The sequence below is a fragment of the Dendropsophus ebraccatus genome, chromosome 11 (assembly GCF_027789765.1).
Source record: "Dendropsophus ebraccatus isolate aDenEbr1 chromosome 11, aDenEbr1.pat, whole genome shotgun sequence".
Taxonomy (NCBI): Eukaryota; Metazoa; Chordata; class Amphibia; order Anura; family Hylidae; genus Dendropsophus; species Dendropsophus ebraccatus.
This window is the reverse complement of record NC_091464.1, coordinates 24,515,572-24,542,523: the sequence shown is the minus strand read 5'-3', so window position 1 is coordinate 24,542,523 and position 26,952 is coordinate 24,515,572. Positions and strand designations below refer to the sequence as shown.

At 40.5% G+C, this 26,952-nt stretch overlaps 1 protein-coding gene across 2 annotated transcripts in view; it reads left to right on the top strand.

The window, feature by feature from the left end:
- DENND2C (DENN domain containing 2C) overlaps positions 1-20,245 on the top strand; it is a 38,229-nt gene extending 17,984 nt beyond the window's left edge. The window contains exons 2-19 of one of the 2 annotated variants that reach the window (XM_069944463.1): positions 1,858-2,937; positions 4,909-5,057; positions 5,141-5,253; positions 6,109-6,279; positions 7,698-7,791; positions 7,933-7,977; positions 9,211-9,398; positions 9,834-9,943; positions 10,033-10,102; positions 10,697-10,774; positions 10,889-11,029; positions 11,607-11,755; positions 12,174-12,351; positions 13,467-13,508; positions 14,312-14,417; positions 15,656-15,892; positions 16,810-16,896; positions 17,728-20,245. In XM_069944463.1, the coding sequence (XP_069800564.1) occupies positions 2,102-2,937; positions 4,909-5,057; positions 5,141-5,253; positions 6,109-6,279; positions 7,698-7,791; positions 7,933-7,977; positions 9,211-9,398; positions 9,834-9,943; positions 10,033-10,102; positions 10,697-10,774; positions 10,889-11,029; positions 11,607-11,755; positions 12,174-12,351; positions 13,467-13,508; positions 14,312-14,417; positions 15,656-15,892; positions 16,810-16,896; positions 17,728-17,759 (2,826 nt within the window). In that variant the 5' untranslated portion in view covers positions 1,858-2,101 and the 3' untranslated portion in view covers positions 17,760-20,245. Of the gene's footprint in view, positions 1-1,857; positions 2,938-4,908; positions 5,058-5,140; positions 5,254-6,108; positions 6,280-7,697; positions 7,792-7,932; positions 7,978-9,210; positions 9,399-9,833; positions 9,944-10,032; positions 10,103-10,696; positions 10,775-10,888; positions 11,030-11,606; positions 11,756-12,173; positions 12,352-13,466; positions 13,509-14,311; positions 14,418-15,652; positions 15,893-16,809; positions 16,897-17,727 lie in introns of both variants that reach the window. The other variant, XM_069944462.1, reaches the window with a different exon arrangement.
- The last annotated feature ends 6,707 nt before the right edge of the window (positions 20,246-26,952 follow it).

Below are 26,952 nucleotides of genomic sequence, written 5' to 3'. Positions count from 1 at the left end.
TTCCAATTACAATAGCTAATGGTCACAACTAATGGTGTGAGAGATTTATCTGACAGATTTTTAAAGCCAAAGCCAGGAATGGACTATAAACAGGGAACAGGTCATGAAGGAAAGATTGAGATATCTCCTCTTTCCGAATCCATTCCTGGCTTTGGCTTCCGAAATCTGTCAGATTTATCTGACAGATTTTGGAAGCCAAAGCCAGGAATGGATTTGAAAAGAGGATAGATCCCAGTCTTTCCTTTATGTCCTGATCCCTGTTTATAGTCCATTCCTGGTTTTGGCTTCAAAGATCTTACAGATAAATATGTCTGTGTAAACGCACCATTAGGGTCCATTTACACAGAAAGATTATCTGACAGATTATTTGCCAAAGATTTGAAGCCAAAGCCAGAAACAGACTATAAACAGAGATCAGGTCATAAAGGAAAGCCTGAGATTTCTCCTCTTTTCAAATCCATTTCTGGCTTTGGCTTCAAATCTTTGGCAGATAATCTGTCAAATAATCTTTCTGTGTAAATGGACCATTAGGGTCTGTCTACACAGATTATCTGACAGATTATCTGGCAAAGATTTAAAGCCAAAGCCAGGACCAGACTATAAACAGAGATCAGGTCATAAAGGAAAACCTGAGATTTCTCCTATTTTCAAATGCGTTCCTGGCTTTGGCTTCAAATCTTTGGCAGATAATCTGTCAGATAATCTTTCTGTGTAAACGGACCCTGACTTTCTCTCCTAACCTTTGCCCAGGTTACAGAGCATGCCTGCTTCTATTTAAAAATCTCAAGTTTTACAGTACTTATCAGCTGCTGTATGTCCTGCAGGAAGTGGTGTATTCTTTCCAGTCTGAAACAGTGCTCTCTGCTGCCACCTCTGTCCCTGTCAGGAGCTGTCCTAAGCAGAAAAAGGTTTTCTATGGGGATTTGTTTCTGCTCTGGACAGTTCCAGACATGGACAGAGGTGGCAGCATAGAGCACTGCATCAGACTGGAAAGAAAACACTTCCTGTAGGGCATACAGCAGCTGATAAGTACTGGAATTCTAGAGGTTTTTAATAAAGATGAAAAATATATATTCTTGTCTTTAGTTACACTCTAGGAAAACTAACTTGACGCTTGTGTGAGCTGGCTTTTCATTGCTTACCATGGCTTGGTTTTCCATTGATTTGAACGAACCCCATGCACTTCCCCTGAAGTTGCCACACACCGCTCCCCCAGTAAGAGCAGCTGATTGCCGGATATCAGAAAGTCCAGATCCACAGGGGTTACCTGATGGGACAAACCATTTGATGTCCACCCCTCCCGCTTCTACCTGTCCTGACTGGCCGGGTTCCAGCCTTTACTCTGATGTTTGAATTATTTTCTTTGTACCCTCATTACATAATCTTCCCTTGGGTTTTTCTTTATAATTTCTTCCTTGATTATTATTTATCCTGTTCCTCCATCTCACACACGTGTGACTAACACGCTTAGGGTTTTCCACTCCTTCTGTTTATCTCGGGCCTGTAGTGATTCATTCATGATCTTTCCCAACCCATTCCTCTGTTTGCTGAAATAAAATGATAAAGATGATGTTTATATGTTTTGTTGCATATATATATATGGTCATTAGTCCTGTATACTCTGTATATCCCTATTTACTACTTATACAACAGAAAGAGCTAGGAAACTATTGAGATTTAATAGTCTTACTGTTTCGGCTTTTGTGTGACTTTTTTTTTTTTTTCTTTTATGACTTTTGTCCTTCAAAATCTGTTAAACTTGTTGCTTTCCCTTGCTCTAAAACACTGCGGTTATTGTTGCTTTGCTCCGGCCCTTATCTATAGGACACATTGTAACAAGATGCATTTGTTTTTCAGCTGGGGCCCTGGAAGAAACACGTCAATATACTAGATCCTACCAGTGACTTCATTGAAGTTCTAAAGTTGCCGGAGGAGGATGAGAATAGTAAAAAGTCACGTGTAAATCCCCTTTTATTGGCATCAGATTTGGGGTTTCATTTAAGAAGCCTTAAATTGTATTTGCAAAAAAACTTTTAGGGTATTGGCCCAAAACCATTCTAAGTGGATCCAAGAGGTTGTTTTAGTGAACGATGAGGCTTTTATGACTACAGAGATGCCTGTAATGCATACAATGGGGAGCCCAGAATGCGGCTTGACCCGATCTGCCCAACAAACTCTTTCAAGAAGTCACTGCAGGAACATCAAGCAGAAGATCTCACAGTGGGAAGTCAGGGCCAATAGTGGCTCGTGTGGAGATCTTCTTGACTTGAAACCCAAAAGAACTTTTTGTGATCAAAATGGGCTTACAAAGTCAACCGAGGATGGCCTGGACGACAGGAAATTAGGCGTAAGTCGTGGTAAGAACTTGGGTTTGGATTTCAGGGAAGGTAGTAAGGGCAATTTACTTGATGGTGAAAATAACAGGGTTATTCCACGTCAACCAAATATTTACGAGGACCAAGTAGAAAGTCATACTAATTTTAACCTGAAAGCAGTTTTAGACCAAGAATTAGATCTTCCTCCTGGAAACTTTTACACCTCTGCTGGAATGTTCAAGAAAACCAGTATGATTTCCCAGGAAGATCTGACTGAGATGGTTTTGGAATTTAAAAGAAGAAGAGGTAAAAGCATTTCAACAGAAAGGGAGCTCGATTTGGGAGGTATGATGGAACAATCAATTGGAATGAAGAGTATGGAAAACATCTATTATGATACTGAACCGTTTGATGAAAGTCCATCTATAAATCCCCTCCCTAAGCCAAGGAGGACATTTCGCTATGCAAACTGTAACCACCACGAGGAACGTATGGACAACTATCACAATCACAGGAGGAGACAGTCTGTGGATGACAGTGACACGGAATCATCAGACCCTTCTGTTCCACCACCTGAGCCAAAGAAATCGGGAAACAGAAAACTAAGACCTAGATCGAAAAGGTAAAATTTAATTTTTTTTTTCAGATTTAATGTAATCTTTTGTACTGTGTATATTTTTTGTCCAATTTTGGATATATGACTCATATAAAGAACTTATTATCATATCTAGAGATGAGCGAACCTGGAGCATGCTCAGGTCGATCCGAACCCGAAACCGGCATTTGATTAGCGGTGGCTGCTGAACTTGGATAAAGCCCTAAGGCTATGTGGAAAACATGGATATAGTCATTGGCTGTATCCATGTTTTCCAGACAACCTTAGAGCTTTATCCAAGTTCAGCAGCCACAGCTAATCAAATGCCGAATATTCGGGTTCGGATCGACTCGAACCCGAACCCGGTTCGCTCATCTCTAATCATATCGTATTAAAGCTTTATGGGCTGGAAAACTTCCAGTACCCAATGTGTGTAGGGATTTACTACTGGGCACATTCTTCCACTATTTTACCATCTGCGACACACATGTGTTGTCAAACTGTCAAATGGGATGTCGATATATATATATATATATATATATATATATATATATATATATATATGTGTGTGTATATGTGAACTGACAGACATGGGCCCCATTGATTTTAATTGCCTGTATGTAGTCAACTAGCTATGACTACCTTTGCGTCATTTTTCCTGTCAACTGGCTACTAGAAAAGCCTTGTCAAAGTGGTGTCTATTATGGTGTTCCAATATTTAGCTATAGGGTGGGTTCGCACATACCAGACTCGCACCGAATTTCACAGTGCAATCCGCTGCCATTCCTGACACTTGTCAAAATGTTCAGGTTTAAGTTTATCTGAATACGAACAAGAGCATTTGATTTTGAAGTTGCATGAAACCCTAGGGCTGCCAGAAAAACATGGATACAACCTATGGCTGTATCCATCTTTCCAGGACTCTCTAGGGCGGTATCCAACTTCTGCAGCGGCTTGGAATCAAGGCAATAACGTTGCCGAACCCGACTATTTTGACAGGTTTGCTTAACACTAATTGTAAGCTCTTTCTTGTCCAATTGTAAAGGGATGTGGATTATGTTAGTGCTGTATAAATAAAGATTATTATTTTTAATGAAGGCTAGAAAGAAATGGGGTTGTCTGGATAAGAAAACCTCTTTTCAAACACACTATGCTAGGATTTTCTCAGTAAATAGGGTGTGTCCTATTCAGAACCTTCTCCAATTGGCTGGAAGAACATCTCTCTCTTTCTGGAGGACCCAGTTTATCTGTGTATTACACAGCCCCCCTCCCAATTTTTGTAATAAAAAAAACTTTCTAGGATGATCGAAGGCAGTATTTAAGTATTTTGTTTTTATAGCAGTGTAATGGTAAATTATATAGTAAAGTGCAACATAAAGAGAAGCCAAATACAAATTTTACTAGAAAATGATGTAATTTTGATATAATAGTCACTTTAAATAAATACATAAATTATGTCAGCATAAAGTTTTTCGAATGCTTGTAATAAATGCATTTTAAATAATTATGATGGCGTTTATAAGGATTTTTGATGGCATTTTTATTTCGTAACATTTATCTGGAATTTCATGGTGTATTTTATTTTTTAATGTTTTTAAAGAATTGTTTTACTTATACTGGAGTTTTTATAACACTTATGTACACAAGCCTATGGGAAAACTCCAGAAAAATAGCCATGCCAAAGACGTACTGGGTTATGGGAAAAAAATAAATAAATAAATAACCTGAAGTGCCCCAACATGTGCTTTTATATGTACTTTGAGTTGACTATAAAATTTAAAGTAACATTAAAATAAAAAAAAACTCTAAAAGGCCACTTCAAAATACTGTGTGTCACAAACCAGGGTGCGCTTTTATTTTATCCTTTAAAACACATACAGGTAAATGACAAAAGATTTGACTCTCTGTATACACCTTTTATCTTTGTGGTATTGTCCTTATATCACGGGACACTCTTGGAATGCAGTGACTGATCTCTTGGCATCTGTTTGTTTTTAGGAAATCCTTTGAATTTGAAGATGTTCAAACATTCAGGCGCTTCATGCAACAAACAAACCACCCTCAGATCTCTGAAGAACCCAGTGAGCCCCCACGATCTGCTCTCTATCACACAGTATCAGAGGATAATATCTATGAGGAGGTTGCCTGTAGGTTTCCTACTACTTTAGTATTGGTTACGCTTTGTCTAGCCTTTGTGTGGTTCTTTCGTTAAGCCCATTGTTTTTTGTAGTTCCCCAGAAAGAAAACCCATATGAAGATATCAAAATATCCCCTGTACCTGTCTGGAAAGTACCATCAACATGGAAGATCCCACCTCCCAGATGTACCATCAGAGCACCTAAGGTTGATTATTGTTCTATTCCGCAAATCATACATGGCACTCTGGATTTATATATTTTCTGCCAGAAACTTGGGCTAAGAGATATAACCTGTAAATCCACTAGTTTATAACAAGTTTTTCATAATACCATAAGAGATGAGCGCAACTGGAGCATGCTCAAGTCCGATCGTTCTGCATTTGAATACTGGTGGCTCAAGTTGGATGGAGTCCTGGAAAACATGGATGCAGCCACCGGTAATCAAATGGCAAACGGCAGGATTGGAGTATGCTTGAGTTACGCTCATCTCTAAATCCCATGCAACAGCAATGGATTTAAATGTATAGGTTACAGACTTGTAATTCATTTACTGTTATATTGCTTGCTGATATAATATACCTTAAAGGAGAAGTCCATCGGGGAAGTAAAAAAATCATTAAGGGCAGGGGGGGAAATAAAAAAAACACACTATGCTTACTCCCCGAAGCCCACACTGCGCCGCATCACGGAGCTCCCGGACCCTAACGGCTGTCATTTTCTTTTCTCCCTGGTTCTGTTTACGTCACGCCCCAGGTTTCACGTCACAGACTGGTGGGATTTAGCCCACTCAGCCAATCGGTGACTACAGCAGTGTCCCACCGTTGTCACTGAATGGCTGATCTGTCAGCCGGGTCGTGATGTAGCTAGCTGGGAGCTCAGAAGACAGCCAGCGGGGTCCTGAAGCGGGACGTGGCTTTGCGTGGGCACCGGGACAGGTGGCTATAACTTGTTTTTTATTTTCCCCCCACCCCGTAATGATTTTTTACTTCCCCACCGGACTTCTCCTTTAAGAATTGTTAATAATACATTGTGTGATGTTATGGTAAATCTCTTTCTTCAGATTCCTTCAAAACCAAACTTTCTGAAAAGACAAACCCTGGAGCTTAAAAGTACCAAGCTTTATATTCACAAGAAGTCTCCTAAGGATTCCACTCTGCCTGTGACACTCATGGAATGGAAAGTATTTCGGAATAATGGAGAAACGGCTAAAAAGAGGAAGAAGTTCCCTCGAGTAAGTTTATTTAAATAAATCCCTTTTTATGCTGGTAAAAGTGGAATTTATTTGCCATTAACAGATATTAGTCATTGATCAAAGCCAGTCATTACGCAATATCAAGTAACAATCAGGTTGCAGCTGTGTGTGTAATGGAAACAGGAGTCACTCATGACTCGCAAAGAGTTGTTTAGCTGGAGGCACCTATATAGGGTACACTCGCACATGGCTGTATCTGTAACAGAAATTCTTGCCGTTTTATATTATTCCATACATCTGAATGGGGTTGTTTCTGCAACATGAGCGTGGACTTCTGCAAATCCTATCCAGATGACAAGGAGTGCTGCAGAACCTTTTTTAGTTGTGATTTTGAGAGTCTAAAAAAGTAGGATGATGTATGGGTGGTGTTCACCATTGAAGAATAAAGTTTTTATTTATTATACTTTAAAAAAAAAATACTTTTAGTTATAACAATTGTTGGATATGGAAAAAAAAGTTGTTTCTATAGTTATAAATTATAGTTAGAAGTCCTAGGGTGTAAGAGGATTTTAGACCGCTTGAGGAAGTCTGGCGATTTATCACATCAGGCAGCCGGCAGGGGGGAAACTGATTACAAGTACTGACATACCTCTCCCTGTGCCCGCGGCAAGCAGTGGGACCGGTCTCGGGACCCTGCTGGAAGGCCCCCAAGTTGTGATGACAACAACCCGTGTGGGGGGGGGAGGCCTGTCCAAGCTGATGGACGGACCACTCGGCCAATCAGTGACTGAAGCGGCGTCCCGTCCCAGTCACTGACTGGCTGAGAGGCCAGTCCATCAGCCGGGTTGTAAAATATCAGCGCTGTAGATCCTGGACCCTGGCGTGGGTCCCGAGGCCGGACATGGAGAGGGGTAAGTCAGTACTTTTAATCAATTTCTCCCCTGCCGACTGCCATATTTTTATAAATCGCTTCTCCTTTAAACTTAAATATTTTTTGGAAAAAAAAAGTTTTATCCATCATGTGACATTTTTTATTTTTAAACCCTGTCTAATGTCAGGTAGGATTGAACGTCACCTTTAATCACCATGCAGATTCCATCACACATGGACTGTATATTGATATTTCTCTCCTTTAAAAGATCGAGACGTATTGCCCATCCTGTGTTTATAGGAAAAGCAAAACTCCATGCAGGATGCGATTGGCCTAACAAGGAAACACACGCACAGTCCTTCCTGTCTTACTAATCTCATTGTTACAGTACTTTTTCTGTTACAGTGCTCTTTCTATGCATACTTTGAGTAGGAGCAGGTCCCATGTCTCTTTTCGCCTCTCTTAATGTACATGGTGCTTTTGTATTGTGCTGTTTTGTTCGTGTTTTATGGATTAGCTTTTATTGTGTGTTGTTATATTATGGTACGGACTCTCTGGTAAATCCAACTCTTCTTTCCTTATTCAGCTTGTGATGAAGATACAGGATATTTTTGATGCCAAGCGTGGAAAGAAGAGGGTTAAAATTCAGACCTTCACTAGCCATGACACTACATCAAAAGGTAAGGGAATGTTTGTGGGGAAGGCACTGACAACACATAATTCATTTTAACAAAACTTTAACATCTGTACTCGTAACTTTTCTGCATTGTTCACATGAGGAGGCTTGTAAGGTTCTCACTAATGTTATTTCCGTTGCTTAGGGGAGGCAAGCGAATCTGAAAGTGAAGCTGAGGATCGTCAGAAAAGTAAGTCTATTATTTTATGATTCTTTTCTATATATGCTATGTTTTGTAAGGGCAAAGTGATTCCTCTATTAGGCCACAATCACACACACCGTTTGAGTGCTTTTTTTTTTGGGGGGGGGGGGGGGGGGCATCATTTTGTGCCCAAATAACAGCCTTTATTTCAAAACAAGAGCCAATATTCAACAAATAACAGTTGCTGTAAATTAATGGCCGTTGTTTGGGCTCAAAATGATGGCTGTCGAAAAAAACATCCATCAAATGGCTAAATAAAAAAAAAGTTGTTGTCTGATGGTGGCTTTATGTCTTGATGTTTAGATTTAGGCCTTTTAAAATTTTAGCCTTAGTATGTGTATAGGTCGAATTTCCAAGTTTCTATTTGTAGATGTACTTTATGTAGGAATAACATATAATAATGGTAACATAATGGATTTATAGATTTTAAGCCATCATTTCGTAACATAGTTAATAAAGTTGAAAGAAGACAAGAGTCATTTAGTAACATAGTTAATAAAGTTGAAAGAAGACAAGAGTCCATCAGGTTCAACCTAGGGAAACCCTACTGTGTTGATCCAGAGGAAGGCAAAAACCCCTATGAGGCAGATAACAATTGCCTTCCCGACTCTGATGGCAATCAGTATAATCCCTGGATCAACGTATCCCCGGAAATCTACTGCCCATTAGTTAACATGATGCATAGTAATTTATCTAAATCGTTGCATGGACCATACATGGGAACCAGTTTCCTTTAGCTCATACTGTACCATTAAGGCCAGACAAGATGACATTTGACCAAATTTCCCACCGGCTACTTCTTAATGCTAGCAATAGGTAAAATGGCAAATCTTCTTTTTCATATAAAAGTTCAAACAATAAGTAAGACAATGGTCCTGCAAATCCAGAATACCTGGTCATTCAGGATGGACCAGCCGATTTATCATGGGTGAGTAGGAGCTTGTGTCTACTTGCAATCCGGGAGGGACTCATAGGTTGTCTTTCCTAATCTCATGACGCCCATAACAATGTTTCTCAATACTTAATTTAAAGAAAACCGTGAGCAGCAGAATACATTTATAGCACCTTAGGTTCGTGATTAGAATATAATAATATTGCATAATTCCTCATTTGAAGAATTAGAATTTAATTTAGGCATTTTAATTTAAATATTACTTTTGACACTGACTAAAATATGCATGAAACAGGTTTCTTATATAAAACTGCTCTTTTACCCACTAGAGCACAATAAGCGTTTGACTCACTTGCAAAGCTCACTAAAGCGGAACCCTCACTACCAGACTTTGGAGAGGGACCTCATCGAACTCCAGGAGCAGCAGCTTTTTGAGTTTTTTGTAGTTGTGTCTTTGAAGAAAAAGCAACCTGGAAATGGCTATATCCCCTATATTACCCAACAGTATCCCAATAAGGTAAAATACTCCTAACCATTAGTCATTATTTGCATTTTCACTTTTTCAGTTGAAATTACTTGCGGCACTCACCAACTTGAACTTTAGCCAACGTTAATTGTATATAAAAGGTCGTAGAATGTGGATTCAGGCTTTCTCCAGGCCCTTAAGCTCTGTATACCGCAAATGGCCATTCCCTGTGTAGTATGATCTTTTGTATGCAATAAACAGTTCAAGCTGGTGAGTGCCGCAAGTGATTCCTACAATTACTATTTTTGAAGAGACTGTTGCTTTTACACTGGACTTGTAGAGCACCATTGCATCGGAACTGTTGAGTTCCGAGAACCACATGTGATCCCATTCTGGTTGTGCCATCCCGTTTTTTTTTTGTTTTTTTTGCTACATATTGGATACCATACATAATATTAACTTTGTCTCTTGGTCTTTTTTCACTAGAATGACCAGCCACTAAAACAGTCTAAAGATACAGAAGAGAGGCTCAAAGTCATCCCCCAGTTTTGCTTTCCTGATTCTAATGAGTGGGTTCCCACTTCAAATCTTAAAAGGTAATATTATAATCTCATGGTGGCCAAATAGGCACAATTTTTACTGTCATTTCAGCATAACTCTAACTGGGATTTTTTCTTTTTTACAGTGAAACCTTTTCTTTTGTGCTAACTGGAGAAGATGGAAGTAGATGGTTTGGCTATTGTAAAAAACTTCTGGTAAGTAGAGTGTGCCTATATACCTATTGGGATATCAATGTATTAATACGATTCTCATTGATTGTCAGTATTTTGATTTATTTTCTAATATTCCTACGTACTATCTGTATTATACAATTAATCTAGTTTTCATTCTGGCCACTAAGCCTAAACTTAGCTGAGACTTCCTGTTCTGTACAGATTACTTTCCAGCATTGTCCTCTTTATTAGTATAGACAGGATCTTCACAATAGCTAAGGCTCGGAGATCAGCCTCCCCCTTCCTGTAAAACAACCCATGTGCAGGCCACTGAGCATTCCTAGAAAAATCTCCCATTAGGTCAATTGGGTCTGCTCCAGACCAGTGTGTATACGTCCTTGGGGCTTGCTGTAAAGCGTATCCCTAAATGCTGTTAAAAACATCTTGATGCCCCATGGCAGACATGTACATTGCTGCTGCCTTAGTCCCTTCACATAATGTAATGGTGGGTGACACCTCCTCCACTTTTTTTTTTTTTTTAAACAAAATTTACATAATTCATCAGAAGTATTGATGGATGTAATACATGAAGCATAATACAAACCCTGCAATTAACATTGTATTTTTCCATTGTAGCCACAAGGCAAGGGAAAACGTTTTCCTGAAGTGTACTGTATGGTCAGCAGACTGGGTTGCTTCAACCTCTTTTCCAAGGTAATAACTGAAAAAAGAAATGTAATGTGTATGGGCAGCTTGTATCAGACTCAGAGTTACTGGTATCATTTTGATACATATGTAATTTAAGCCATTTTTGTAAATTTTTTTTAGATTTTAGATGAAGTGGAGAAGAGGAGGGAGATGTCGCCTGCTTTGGTGTCTCCATTTATGCGCAGTGTCATGGAGGCTCCATTCCCAGCACCAGGAAGAACTATAACTGTGAAGAGTTTCCTGCCAGGATCGGGAAATGAGGTAATGTGTTAACCTATAGAAGATATGGAGTGATAGAAAATTACAGATAAGCGAATTTCAAGCACGCTCGGCATTTGATTACTGATGGCTGCAGAAGTTGGATGCAGCCCTAAGGCTTCCTGGAAAACATGGATACAGCTATAGGTCGATCCATGTTTTCTAGGACTCCCTAGGATCCATCGGTAATCAAATGCTGCACGCGTAGAAGGACGGAGATTCGCTGATTTCTAGAAATAACAGAGTATTTAATCTGGAGCTGGTTTTTGAGTATAAGGGCCTGTTCACACTGATCAAACAGGCAGAAATTCTGAGCAGAACCTGCGTCGTGGAATCCGCCAGGAATTCTGCCTGCCTATCTGTCTCAATGTTATGTCTCGCGCACCTCCCCACTCCATGATGCGTGTTCCCCTCAGAACTTCCGCCTGTTTTCCTCAGTGTGAACAGGCCCTAAGAATGTTTTAGGGAAGGTTAATTTAATACCATGCTGACTGCACTTTCTAGCTACTTTATAGTATAAGAAAACCAATTTATTATTCCGTACTCACTACTTATCCATATACCCTCTTATCCATTGCAGGTGATTGAGCTATGCAGGCCCATGGATTCTAGATTGGAACATGTTGACTTTGACTGCCTGTTCAGCTGCCTCAGTGTTCCGCACCTAATCAAAGTTTTTGCCTCGCTCCTGCTTGAGAGACGGGTTATCTTTGTAGCTGACAAACTTAGGTAAATCCTGTTAAGTGTTAGGATACATGAAGACATATCTAAGTAACCTAACTGCCTCCCCTGATCTTACATCAGTTATACAGAGATGATAGGAAGTCCCCCTGGGCATTGAGCTGCGAGGAGTCTTGTGCACAGTCCTGTTCTTATTATTAGAACCCAAACACAAGACTCCTCGAGTGTTGTATGGTAGCCTTGGAAACTCACCGCCCTGTGCGCCACTGCTTTGTAAGATCGGACAAAAGAGAAAAGTTTCAGGGACACATTAAACTTGTGTCTCTAACAATATACAAGACTTTCCATATTTTCTTCATCGTCATTTTACCATAAAATTCAATATATTGTGTATATATACTTCCCTAGTATTTTATATTCTATTTAGCATCACGTCTTATAACTTTCTATCTTTCTTTCTCTTTAGCACATTGTCTAAGTGTGCTCATGCAGTGGTCGCTTTGCTCTATCCTTTCACGTGGCAGCACACCTACATCCCTGTACTTCCCGCGTCCATGATTGACATTGTCTGCTCTCCAACGCCGTTCCTTACTGGAATCCTGTCTTGTTCATTACCTCTGCTGAGTGATCTTCCTATTGAAGAGGTAAGTGTGTATAGATCCTCCTAAAACTGAACTACAATATTGCTTATACTGTACTTTCTCTAACCGTTCTAGTATTGACGAGAGTCAATACATTATTGGCTTTTGTATACATTTTATAATATTGCTGAAATGTTCTTTCACTTTATTTTCCATTCATGTTAGATAGTATGGAAGTATTAAAGGAGAAGTCCGGACGGACACATTATTTTAGCAAGTGCTGGGAAGGATAAAAGAAATAACATGCTCGTACCTCCCCCGCTCCACCGCCGGTGGTTGGATAATGCCGCTCTGGTCCCCAGGACAACGGCCGCTAACTGGTCTGAGCAGGGACCTGGGTGATGACGTGTGAGATTTACTAGTGTAAGCAGCCGTAGTAAGGTCCCACCTCGGCCGCTAGCTGGCTGAGTGGACATTACATGTCACAACCCAGGTCCCCGCTCATGCCACAAAGTGGCCGGGCACCTGGGGACCAGAGCAGCGGTATGCCGCCACCAGCACTGGAGCTGACGAGGAAAGAGCACTTTGTTTCTTTAATCCTTCCCCCTCTCCAGCACTTCATAAAAAAAATGGGTCTGAACGGACTTCTCCTTTAAGCACTGGCATGCCACCTTGACTGCATTACTACTAGCCCGAAAAGCACAAAGGCCATTGAGTGCGGTCATCATTTGTGCCATATCTAATTTGGCAGGATTTGTGCAATTTGTACAGTCCGTAGCAAAGTTAGAAAATGCCTCTAATTCACACTGCCTGTCCAGTATAGTCCTATGATATGCAGCTTTACACAGTTCTGCTCCTGCTTGTAAAAGCTGACAAAAAGAAAGCCATCCCAGGGAGACAGACTGAAGCTGCATCTCATAGGAATACAATGAAACTTGATAGTGTGAGTAAGAGAATAGAATTTCTAGGCTAGGTTGAGCTTGAGACTGGACTCTATCTCTATGACTATGAGAAGAGATCCCACCCCTTTGTCTCTGCAATCGGATGGGCGGAAGGATGCAAGATGGCAGACAAGACCTACACAAAAGCTTCCATGTCTCTATGTAATCTATAAAATATGCTGGTGTTCTTCTACAGTATCTGGATAATTATTTACTTGACTATTTTAACTTTTCTAGGTATTAATAGTAGATCTATGCGGAAACAAGTTTCTTCAGCAGGTGAGAACGCTTTAATGTCTATGGGTTTTACCTGTTTAGATTCCTCTAACATGTGAGGGTTAGAGGAAACAACATCTATTGCCTTTATGTATATATGATTTACAAGTAACTTTGTAACCATCATGATGGAGCTGAATACAAATGAGACTGGATTTATTTATACAGAGACAGGATATTTGATGACGGCAATGATAACTGACTTATTACCAATCGAGCCATCAGTCTGTTGTTTGTTGGTTATGGGTGGTGATAGTCAGTCTAGGTGTATCCTTTTGTACACCGCACCATTATGTGCATTTAGGTCATCTTCTTTCACCTGGGCTCAGGAGATTTTAGGTCCCTGCCCTGTGATTGCATACGAGGCCTTTTGTAGAGTGGTTGCAAAATGACAGCTCCAATCTGATCCCTGGGGCAGTCCGACAAAGTTAGGGAGTTTACTAGATGTACCATCTGGCTTATTTCCAGCGCCTCCACCCTTTAGTACAGTGCTGAGCGCACAATGCACGTTTTTCTTGTCTGGCTGTATCCTGCCCATTTGATGACTATCATTTGGACACTAGGTTATGTGGTTGCCACCTTATACCATCATACGTTTCTGTATACATACAAATGATTCATCTGGGAATAAAAACCTACTAAGCGAGAAGACTTGAGATGGTGGCACTTAGTTAAGAGTCATCGAATTAAAAAAACCCACTGTATATAGACAAGTAATGCATTCATTCTGTGTTGATCCAGGTTGCCCAGTTTTATACAAGTACCGTTTTACAATGCATAACGCTTTAAATCTACATTCTTTACAGGTATCGGATGAAGATGACATTTTACCTCACAAACTCCAGGCCGCTCTGGCCCAGATCTTGGAGCAGAGAAATGACATCATGTACCATGAGCAACATTTCACAGAAGGTGAGCTAGAACCTTGAGATAGAGCGCTATTAGTGTTAAATTGTTACTGTCCTGTGAAAAACAATTCCTATCAGCTGCTGTATGTCCTGCAGGAAGTGGTGTATTCTTTTCAGTCTCGCACAGCGCTCTCTGCTGCCACTTCTGTCTATGACAGGAACTGTCTAGAGCAGAAGCCAATCTCCATAGAAAACCTTTCCTGCTCTGCACAGTTCCTGTCACAGACAGTGGTGGCAGCAGAGAGCACTGTCAAAATGGAAAGAATACACCAGTTACTGCAGGTCATACAGCAGCTGATAAGCACTGGAAGACTAGATGTGTTTAAATAGAAGTATATTACAAATCTATATAACTGTATATAACTTTTTTTTCCACAAATAATTTTTTTTCCAACCGGAGTACCACTTTGTCATGATTTTGTACTTAAAAAAAAACTTGCATTACAAATTTCTTAAAAGATACATAATATTCCCAAAGGCTCTCCCCACAATTCACAAAAAAAAATCTCCTTTGTCTCTCATTTAAATGGGTTATCCAAAGATTCAAAGTTGTCACCTATGTACAGCATAAGTGATGACTAGGTGATCAGTGGAAACCTGAACAGCCACAGATCATGAGAAGAGAGAAAGTAACAGCAATGTGCATGCCTGGCCTCTGCTTCACTCTCTATAGAACATCCAAAGATCGCTAAGTAAGGCTGGGGGTTGTTTTTTTTTCCCCCCACCCGTTTTTGCGAGAAACTGATGCATTTGTGTGCATGAGTTTTTTTATTGACTTTTATTATAAAAAGAAACTGGTCGAAGTGGATCCATTTTTTTTAAGTACCCAAAAATGTGGTCGAAAGCATTTTTGTGTAGGTTAAAAAAAAAAAGGGATGCGTTTTGACCCATTTTTTTCTTATAATGGAAGGCAATGGAAAAACAGATTAAAACGGATGCACACAAATGCATCAGTTTTTTTTTGCAAAAATGGATGAAAAAAAACGTAGTGTGAGGTTTTGAGGTTCACCATGTATTACCATTATACACACATTAGCACAGTCTCCGTTACCAGAGCCATCTTTCTGTATAGAGCCACCCACTGCTGTGAATACCCTACAATAACCCTATAAGTTGTTTACAGTAAACTATAGGTAAGAGTATTGATGTGTCTTCCAAATACAGATGTGATAGCATTATTGATGCACCCGTACGTCTACTACTATTGTCACATTAAATAACTGATTCTTTACTTTTCAGAAGACGTCAGTCTGAATTCTTTGGTATCGGAAGCCTTTGTATGGTTCTTTGTGGAAATAGTTGGCCATTACTCTTTGCACATGTACGTGAACGAGAAGGGCCAGCGGGTTTTCCAAAGAGAGCTGTTCCGCAAGTCCCACACCTCCAGGAGTGTACGACAGTTTCTTGACCTCTTCATGGAGACTCAGATGTTTGCAGGTTTTACACAGGACAGAGAACTGAGGAAAAGTGTGGTGAAAGGTACGGAAAAGCCTGATCAATTGCATCAATTCTTATTGTGTCAAAATGGACGCTACACACTATTGTAGCTCATTGAGAGAAATGACATTGGACCTGCTCATCTTGCTTAGTTATACCAGTATGACTTCATTAGGGCTAGACCACTGGATATGATGATGGTTTCTCCATTGTATGACAGGAAGGTGATATCATTGGAGAGGTGGTACTGATACCTAAGCTAAGGTTTCCTTCATCATTGTCTTTATTTATCTTCTGTATCGGGAGCAATGGAAAAACTAGCATAAAAGTATGATGTTAGATATATCTTTACATCTGCTGACTTGAAGGGAACCCTACAGGCAGACTATGGTCAAAACTCCTATGAAGTCAGTGGATACATTAGGTCATTACATTAGGTACATTAGGTACCCTGTTCATCTGTTTGGAACAGAAGAATGAAAATAATGTCCATATAACTTAAAGGGAACCTCTCAGTCACACAATGCTATCTAATCTATTACCATCATTTTATAGAGCAGGAAGAGCTGAGCAGATTGATATAGATCTTTTTGGGAAAAGATTTAGTATAACTTGTGAAATCCCTGCACATTCTGTGATAAGGAGTCCAGTGGGCGGTGTCACTTAATGGACTGGACTTTTTAGCATGTGAGCATTAGAGATTTTTCCTATAAAGTTATATATCAATCCGCTCAGCTCCTCCTGCTCTATAACATGATGCATATAACTTAGATTGTATTTTCATGTTGACAGGTTCCCTTTAAAACTCACAAATGTTTAATTTTTAGACTTTAGCACTGTGCAATAATGTGCAATTACTTGTACTTTTAGTGATAAGAATCTTTCTTTCTCTCCAGTAAAGAGACATCGCAATTATATTGATATTTATATGGAAAATGTTCTATTTTTTTCTCTTTCAGGACTTTTTGAGGTGCGAGCCTGTGAATATCTGAAGACTCTCCCTGAAACAGAGCCCAGTGGTGTCAACAAGTTTTTGAAAGGCCTAAGTATGTCTGATTCTATCCTATGTGATTTTTCAGTAATGATTAGCATACCGCATTGGTAACAAATGAAAGGTTACTGTAGATAAATGCTTATAAATTTCTCCAAATTGGGAAATCTCATGAGCTTTTTAAAAGTGTGAAATGTTTTCCTTTTAAAGGAACTGGTATTAAAAAAAAATTATATAGCTTTGTAATTTACTTCTATTTAAAAGATTTCAGGTCTTCCAGTACTTATCTGCTGTATGTCCTGGAGGAAGTGGTGTATTCTTTCCAGTGCTCTCTGCTGCCACCTCAGTCCGTCTCAGGAACTGTCCAGAGTAGTAACAAAACTCCTCCTGCTTTAGAAAGTTCCTATCTCGGACAGAGGTGGCAGCATAGAGCACTGTGTCAGACTGGAAAGAAACTACCACTTCCTGCAGGACATACAGCAGCTGATAAGTACTGGAAGACTTAAGTTTTTTTTAATGGAAGTAATTTACAAATCTATATAACTTTCTGCAGCGGTTGATTTGAGAGACAATTTTTTCATAGAAACATAGAAGACTGTCAGCAGAAAAAGACGACTTGGTCCATCTAGTCTGCTCTTTTAGTATGTCTAGGAGTTCCCCTTTAAGAGTAACATTAATTGTAACTCTTAAAGGGGGTTTTCCAATAATTTAAAAATTAAAGAAAAATAACTATATGTGTAAATGCCCACCACTATGTCACAATGAAGCTTAAGGAGTTTGTTTCCATGGTCTTGCCCAACACCTTTGTTGTAATGCCCCCAGGGGAAATACTGTCTATCCTCTATCTAATATGTCATTTACATAACCGTAATGTTCCCTTTTGCAGGTAATAAAATGAAGTTTCTTCAAAAGAAATAAAGCGGTGGAAATCATTGTTGGTCTGCATTACAGAGATGTAATTGCTGGGCTCTCCCAGATGAATGCTGACATCTTCCATCAGATTTCCTAAGAGAAGGATTGAAGGAATCTTCCATTCAGTCTCTTGGTATACACTCAAATGAGGACATATTGAAGATAGAGAAAACGTGATGGGACCAATAGCCTCCTGGACTATTAAGCCACCAGAAAGGCTGGATTGCTTGAAGATATATTCAATGTAAGACAGGAAGAGAAAATATCTAATTTCCTGGATGTCTTCTGGCTGCTTATAAAAACGTCTACTTAAATTAGTAGTTCTTGGAGAGTGCACCATTTGGGATGACCAAATGTTCCACCCAGATATCAGTTTTAAAGAGATGGGAACTATTTGCCAAAACTCTTATTAAATCTAGTTGGATGGTGGAAGTGTCGGACTGGCCCACCAGAGTACCGGGGAATCCTCTGGTGGGCCCTTGGCTTTAGAACCTGCACTAACACTGACTGACATGTTGTTTCTCACTGGTTCTTCATTGGTGGGCCCCCAGGATCATCACTACTGGTGGGCCCCAGATACCCCAGTCCGACATTGGATGGTAGTTTAAATATTGACATTAACGTAATGGAAAAATAAATTAAGAAAGCCATCTCCATGAGGACCGAATATCTCATTTTTGGATTTCTAAAATTAGTTATTATTTTGACAATCAAACCAGAAGAGACTACTAATAGGTTTAGATGGAAGCAAAGAAGCTGGAAACAGGTGAACAAAAGGCAGTGAAATGTGGCCAAAGCACTTCCTATAATTTATATGTAAATAACAGATAGAACAGGACAAGTAAAGATCTACGGAAAAAAAATCTGCACTTATGTATATAATACCGTATTACACTGGACTTCCACAAGCAATATTCTATCTGTCATATAAACTGTTATCACTGTGAATTGTACCATAATGGACGCTGTTCTGTATATAATATTACTGTAGATGGTGTGGGACAGTGCTAGTTTCATGCATTTAAAATGGAAGGGTCACATGTGTATTCAGGTTTTTTTCTTTTTTGTAAAATATGAATAAAATATATAAAAAAATGCACTTTATTTAGCATAGTAGAAATTGTTACATGATTTAAAGGGGGTTTCTGGGACTAAAACATTGATGGTATATCATTATAAAAGCCCAGGGATGGGGAACCTTGGCTCTCCGGCTGTTGCAAAACTACAACTCCCTGCATGCCTGGATATCCAAAGCTAAAACTATAGATAGTGCTGCCTGATGGTCACTGTATACACAGATACAGGTACACTATAGATTATGCTGCCTGATGGTCACTGTTTATACAGCTACAGGCGAATTATAGATCGGGGTAGGGAACCTCAGCTTTATAGTTGTTGCAAAACTACAACTCCCATCTTGCCTGGACAGCCACAGCTAAAGCTTTGGCTGTCCAGGCATGATGGGAGTTGTAGTTTTGCAACAGCTATTAAGCTAAGGTTCCCTACCCCTTTAAGAGCCCAACAATGATTGATGGGTAATTTAGCTCTTTGTGACATCTTTGGTGCCCTTCATTGTTTTACATGGGAATAAGAGCTCATCAATACATCCTGGGAAACCCCTTTAAAGTGAAGGTGTCCAAAGATGCCGAGGGTGGGGTTCCTTAAACTTGTGAAAGACATCTGGGTGGGGTTTGTTTAAGTGCCTTTAAGTGCTACTTGTACATTTATGTTAATCTTTTAATTGTAAGAAATATTGCTTTTCGTAATGCTACTTACATTATTTTCACTGTATACTTCCTACAACAAATTTAGTAATGAACATTATTTCCAGAAAATACACAGTTGTTACGTTAGCAACTTGACTCCTGATCTTATAAATGCAGAGTGAGTGAACGCTTATATAATCCATACATAGCTATGCATGGACAGGTATGGCATTACGGTAACTATTTCACCAGTATTTATGTTAAAACATATAGGATATTCAATTTAAAGGGTTCTGCAAACTTTTTCCTAGAAAAAGTCACAATTTAATGTGTAGTAGAATTTAGTGTGTCCCTTCGCATCAAACATCAGACCTAGCTTCCATCAGGCTTGCGGTAACAAAAACGGTCAGAGAGAAAATGCCAAGATATTGGACTCAAGAGTAAAGGTCCCCATATACCATTAATAACTGACGGCCGAACAATTGTCCGACTGTAATTTATCTCTCCCATCCCCCCCATACACAGGAACGTTCAGCGCGGCTGAGAGATCCTGTGTTTTCTATTGGGAGAGAAGGGGTAAGTCGCTGCATGAGAGCTTATTTATTCCAGAACAAAGGGGTAGGGCACTGATTGTCCATCACACTGACCCCATATCTCCATCAACATCTGTTGGTGGTTGGTTTGGAGAGACCCATACACCCCATACCAATGGCAGAACCTGTTGTGAGCAACAACGGCCGTTGTTCTAAAATAACGGCAATTATTTGCCATTAGATTGTGGCCATCCACTCCTGATTTTGGTTGCAAAATACTGAGCAAAGATACTATGTGGGAACATAGCCTAAAAGTGCAAAAGCAACAAAGGTGACATTGTAGTTAAAGGCCTTGTTACATCAAGCGATTATCGGCTGTTACGGTCAATAATGTCTTGGTATAATAGCAAGTGTTAAAAGGCAACGATCAACCGCCATTGGCTGATCCTTGCCTTTCAACGTGTTGGAAAAAATACAACGATAACGATGGTCTGCAGGCTGTTGCTCCAAGTACTAGGAGCGTCGGCAGCAGACCGCTGCTATATCCTATGGGCATTCCACCTGGAGACAACCAGCTTATTGTTGAGAATGGTATCTCCGAATACCATGTTAATCCACTTACCCCCACTCATACACCAGCTGCACATTACTACATTTTTTGAGGGATAATATGTTAAAGATTGTAGCCAAATTGCTGCCAGCTGTCTATTTCTCCAGATGCATATCCCGCTCTTGTGTGATATCATTACTTAGGGTTAAGCAATGGCCAGGCATGAAAATATTATTCTAATGAACTATTGTATTGTTAACTGGATCCAGCTGTGCCATATCCTTCAGCTCTCTGCGGGCTCCTCTCTATCTCTACTTGATAAACATGGGTGCAGCCTTTCTTTACGTTGGATTTGGCCGCCTTCACTCCTAAAATTACAATGTTGCTATACTGTGTATTAGAGTACAGCATCATATGTATAGCGTTCTATTAGTGGTCATGAAGATGTGTTTCCTTTCTGCGACCTGCCATCAAATATTATTATATATCTATATATTATTATTATCATCTATTGTGCTCTATGGGGAGGGGTAAGCGGCTTATCTCTCCCAAAACAAAGGGGTCTCATCATCTGTCGATGGATGGTCAGGACAGACCTATACACCTTATTGGCAGCCGTGATTGTCAAGTACAGCCGATTAAAGCATAAGCATAGACAATAGGGTGGGACCATAGAAGAAAACTCTCGTCAAGCGTGAGCTGCTATAATTGAAAATACTGTACTGTATAGGAGATGTTATATATATATGTATACCATATTAAAGATAAAGATAGAGATCAGGCTATATTCCTTACATAATAGATTTTTAGTATATAATATATACTTACATAATATATTTTTCTGTTGATGTATAGATTATACAATGAAGACTTATTCATTGCTACTGATCCAGAATACTAGCATAAACTCTATTAGGTAATGACTAACTAACCCTTACATTGTATAGAAATGGTGCATTGGCCTAAACCTGTTTACCCTCTAATTGACTTGTGAACGGCACACACTGATACAGTAATAGTAGGTTTCACTTACGTTGAAAACATGGCTCATATTGAGTTTCTATGTATATGTTATTGATATTGTTACTACATGCTGTTTATCTTTTTTTTAGATAAATCTGTAATACTTTATTGGGACCTGTATAATTCTCTTGTATGCTTTTATACTGGTACAGAAATATAAATAAAGTGTTACATGAAATTCTGTTGGCTTTGTTTTGTCGCAATGGGGTAGAGATGAGCGTAGCAGCTGGGAAATTAGTTTTGTGAGCCTTGCAAATTTTTGGTCAAATTCGAATCGAATCTTAACGAATTTAGTTAAAACAGCCAAAACTATAGTAGCTACAGTACTGAGACTATTACAGAAGGGCAAATCTGTTAAAGCATGTTGTTGTAAAAGTGTCAAAAATCGGAAAATTTAAATTAAAAAAAAAAAAAGTCAACCAGTCACTGATCCAATTTCCACCATTCCTCTCCTCTCTGTCCCTATATCCCCCTGTTAGGGTGGTATTACACGGGCCGATGGGGGCCCGATAATACCTGTAAACGAGAAGCGATCTGCTAGATCGTTGCTCGTTTACTGGACCTATTACACGGCCCGATAATCGTTTGACAAGAGCTGCAAGGACATCGTTACCAATGTCCTTGCAGCCCTTGCTAAACTGGCATACATTACCCATCCACGTTCCAGGGCTGCTCCTGCGTCAGCTTCTCCCGGGGGTCCCGCGCGCTCTCTAGCGTCACAGCAGCCTGTCAGCTGGTAGGCCGCTCAGCCAATCACAGGCCGGGACCGCCGCGGCCTGTGATTGGCTGAGCCGCCTATCAGCTGACAGGCCTCTGTGACGCTAGAGCGCGCGCGGGACGCAGGGAGAAGCGGACGGCAGGAGCAGCCCTGGAACGTGGATGGGTAATGTATATCGTTAGTCGCCGGCCACGCACCGCTATTACACGCAGCGGTGCGCGGTCGGCGCCCGACGAAAATAGGTTCTAACCTATATCAACGATCAGCCGATGATCATTGTCATCGGCTGATCGTTGCATTTATTACACGGAGCGATAATCGTCCGAATCGGGCCAATTCGGCCGATTATCGTTCCGTGTAATACCACCCTTAGTCTCTCCCTGCTCTGCTCTAACTGCCTGCTGCCATCCTGCTCTCTTCACCACACACAGCCGACTGACCAGTGGCCACCTCCGTTACCGAACCTCCCTATATAGAGGGGGAGAGGCTGACATCACAGAGGGGCCTGCAGCTGATTGGACGAACGCTAGGGATTATGATTAATCTCTTTCTCCCACCCAGTGAAGCTCCAGACAACATGGGCAGCTACCAGCTTTTTTTTTTTTTTTTTTTTTTTGAGACTTTCCTTAACCAATCAATGAGAATTCTCTTTGCAGAAAGAAGCGAATCTTGATTCGCCAGATTCGCTTCACTCATCTCTAGTCATATTGCCAGTATAGTTAGAGGTTGCTGCATCAGAATACAGACTTCATGAGAAGTAAAGCTCTCGCCTTGGCATAAGTGACAGGCGGTGCTGTATCACATAGGCTGTACAAGGCTTTGCCTGGCAGTAACAGTGTGACCCGGACAATAGTCTGATCATCAGAGTGGCATTAAAGTAACTACTCTGATTTAACAAAACTTTTAACATGATGGAGACGTCAAAAGTTTTGCCTGGGGTCTTCGGCGTTCAGACACATATGAATTGTTAAAATGAGACGAGAGGAGTTTAGATAAGCGCTTCTCTCTCAAACTTGTTGTTCTCCCGATCTCACTACAGGCAATGGACTTACTATATAATCCACCCCATGCAGCAAGACAGGAAAAGGAGAACTAAAGCCCCTATTCCACGGGCCGACTCTGAGGAGCAAACGAGCGCTCATTTGCTCCTTGTTCCCCGCTCGCTGCCGCCGCTTAGTGCACGTGTCGGCAGCAAGCGGGTGAGTGCAGGAAGGGCCGTGGGGGGGCTGCCCACAGGGGATAGCGGCTGTCTGCTGCCACTGCTCCTATTCCACGGAGCGACGGCAGCAGATTATTGCTATCATAGGCGCTTGTTTTTCAACATGTTTGAAAAACAAGCGACGCAATGATCAACCGATATGAACTATGTCGGCTGATCGTTGCCTTCTATTCCATGGGCCTTAAGTCCAGCACTAATCCCAGATCACTCTAGTGATCTGTGGGGGTGCGAACAATCAAAACTGAATGTGAAAAGTTTTGTTAAAAGGTAGTAACACCGCAAATTGTGATGAATTAAAAAAATATATAAATATATATATAATTTCATAAGTTCTTAAAGCTTTCAAAAGGAACTGCTATGGTCTGAAATATTGCTTTGCATTACTTTTGCTTGTGCAGATATAGCTTGACTAAACATATATATATAATACATTTGGACAGCTAGCTTTTCATGAATGTATTACGTTATTTACAGTACTTATTGCGATTAGAGATGAGCACAACTTGAGCATACTAGAGTCCATCATACATTTGACTCCTGCTGCTTGAAGAAGTTGGATGCTACCCAAGGGAGTCCTGGGCTGTAGGCTGTATCCATGGTTTCCCGGACTTCTTAGGGCTGCATCCAGCTTCTTCACCCACTGGGAGTCAAATGTTGAACGATCAGGCTCGAGCATGTTCCAGTTGCCCTCATCTATAATTGCGCTCTTGTATACAGAATTAAATTCAGGTCTCAATGTCCCAAGTCTGTTACAACTTTTTGGAAGAAGCAAAATGTAAAAAAATATGTATACACACAAATAAATGAAAAAAAAAAGAGTAAAACAGCACACCGCCTATGTAAATTAATTGTACCAAAAGATGTCAAGATCATTGGAGACTATAAATTAATATACTCCGAACAGCCACACCTATAATACTAAGGGGAGATTTATCAAAGGGTGTAAAATATAGACTGGCGTAAACTGACCACAGCAACCAATCACAGCCCAGCTCTGGTAAAATGAAAGCTGAGCTGTGATTGGTTGCTGTGGGCAGTTTACATCCGTCTATATTTTACACCCTTTGATAAATCTGGGCCTGAATGTATAAGATTGTGTAGGACCTCCTTTTGCCACTAAAATAGCTGAAATATCCTCCCTTGTTTTCTATGGAGATTTGCTACTGCTCTGGACAGTTTCTGAGTGCAAAGAGCGCTGTGTCAAAACTGAAGAGAATACACCACTTCCTGAAGGACATACAGCAGCAGATAAGTATTGGACGACTTGAGATTTTTCTGGAACCAGTTGAACCAGTATGCACACCATATTTCAGTGCCCTGCCAAATATATTCTGATCTATTTGTATGCCTATGAATATTCACTGGGGGTTCCTCCCCTATCTATTCTTCTTAGCATATATAGTCGAGCAGCTTCCTCTACATACTGACAGCTGACCTCACATTCACAGCATACACCCACATGATTGTTCAAAACCCAAACTCCTACCGGGAGGGAGCTTGTTGGAGGGTGGAAAGTCTTCCATAATTTACAGCCCACGCTTTGTTCTGGCCAAAACTGCTTTATCCACCCCCTCACCTTACACAGACAAGAACTATAATAGAAAGATTTGCAGGTTTTTCTGTCTTTTGCACTGATAAAAAAAACACTGACCAATATGAGAACCAAAAATAAGGCTCAACCCTGCCTAAAAGTAAGTTCAGAGATAATAAGTGTATCTTTGGTATCTGTGTTTCACTCAGCCGTCAACACATTATGGTAGATCAGGGCCCTATAGCAAGGTGACAACGTTACTTTCTTTGCATATTGATTTATAGCTTTTATGTACTGAGAGCTGTATAAATGTATGCAGTGGGCGCCCCTCCTGGTGACTGATAGTAGCTGTGACCACCATTAAAAGGAGAAGTCCAACTTCTCGCAGGCAGCAGGAGCAGGGGAGAGAGTAAAGCCCCTATTACACAGGACGATCTCCGGGAGCAAGCGAGTGCCGACCTGTCAGATCAGCGCTCAATTGCTTCTCTTGTTCCCCGCCTACTGCCAGCGCTATTACATGCGGTAAGTGCGCGTGCGCGGGGGGTGGACGGGGACTCATAGAGTGGTCTGGGCTTCTCAGCTTTCGTCACAGCCATGGTATACTGCATGGTTGCATTTACAAACTTGTCATTTTCTCCTATAAATGGCCATTTTTCAAACACGCTTGAAAAACATGAATTATTAACTCCGTTTATTAAAAAGGTGTGAAGTGATAGTGGAATCCCAGTATCGAAGGGATATTTATAAGAACTGAGTGGGAATCCTGATCCTCCATATTATAATGATATTATAATGTAGCTATATAAATGTGCAATATAGATATGTCTATTAACAATATTTAATATAATATCACTGGGCATTCAGTCTTTTCGAGCCACGATTTGACCCAATCATGTCATACATTATTATTATTGTTGTGTGGTAATAAAGTAGGTTTTTATGGCATGTTAAAGATGGGCTGGGTCTCTAGTAAAGCTTTATGACCTTTTATATTAGTTTTGCATCATTTCCCAAGCATATTATCCTCCCCTATGATTTGGATACCTAGACACAAGCTTCATTACCGATGGCATTATGACATACAGAAAGCATCCATTCACATGGCAAAAATCTGTGCTGATTTTGGAGCAGAATCAGTATCTGTCCCACCCCAAAAACAGCAGATTCCACCCAAAATGTGCCCCATTATCTCTAATGGGAATCCACACAGTAGTCTCTGCTTGGTCTTTGTTTGCAGGGACAGGGTGAGAACCCTACCCGGGAAACAGAGGTGGGACCATCATAGGGCCATATTTACAGGTCATGCTGAACTCAGACAGAACATAGCCCGATAGGGCGATTCCATAAGGGTCAGAAATGTTTGCATTTGTCGAAAATACTCTTGTTGCTGATTCATCGTGGTTCTTACTACTATACACAGAAAGTAGTGAAATTGAACATAAATTTACAATAGAATGAGTGGCTACCCCCCCCTTGAAGTGCTACCCCGCCCCCTGAACACTGGTGCCCTAGCTACGGGACCACGAGTGCCTAATGGCATCTACTACCCTGGACCTTTATCTAGCAGACATTTATGATTTATCCAGGTGGGATTTTATGACTAAAATGAGAGTGTGTGTGTGTATATATATAGGCAACAGTGTTGCAGATGGAGAGATTGCTTGGCTCGGCATATATCCTTAAGGTCCAATCAGACGGAGCAATAATCGGCCGAATCTGCCCGATTATCACTCTGTGTAATAGAGACAACAATCAGCCGATGGCAATGCATATCTGAAACGATTATCAGCTGATCATTGATTTAGGCTACGGGTGATAGCGATGCATGACTGACGATTGCCCAAATACCTTTTCTCTCCCCACTCCTGGTCTTCTCTCCTGTGCTCCGCAGCTTCCCAGGCCTGGTGGCTGCTGCGCCT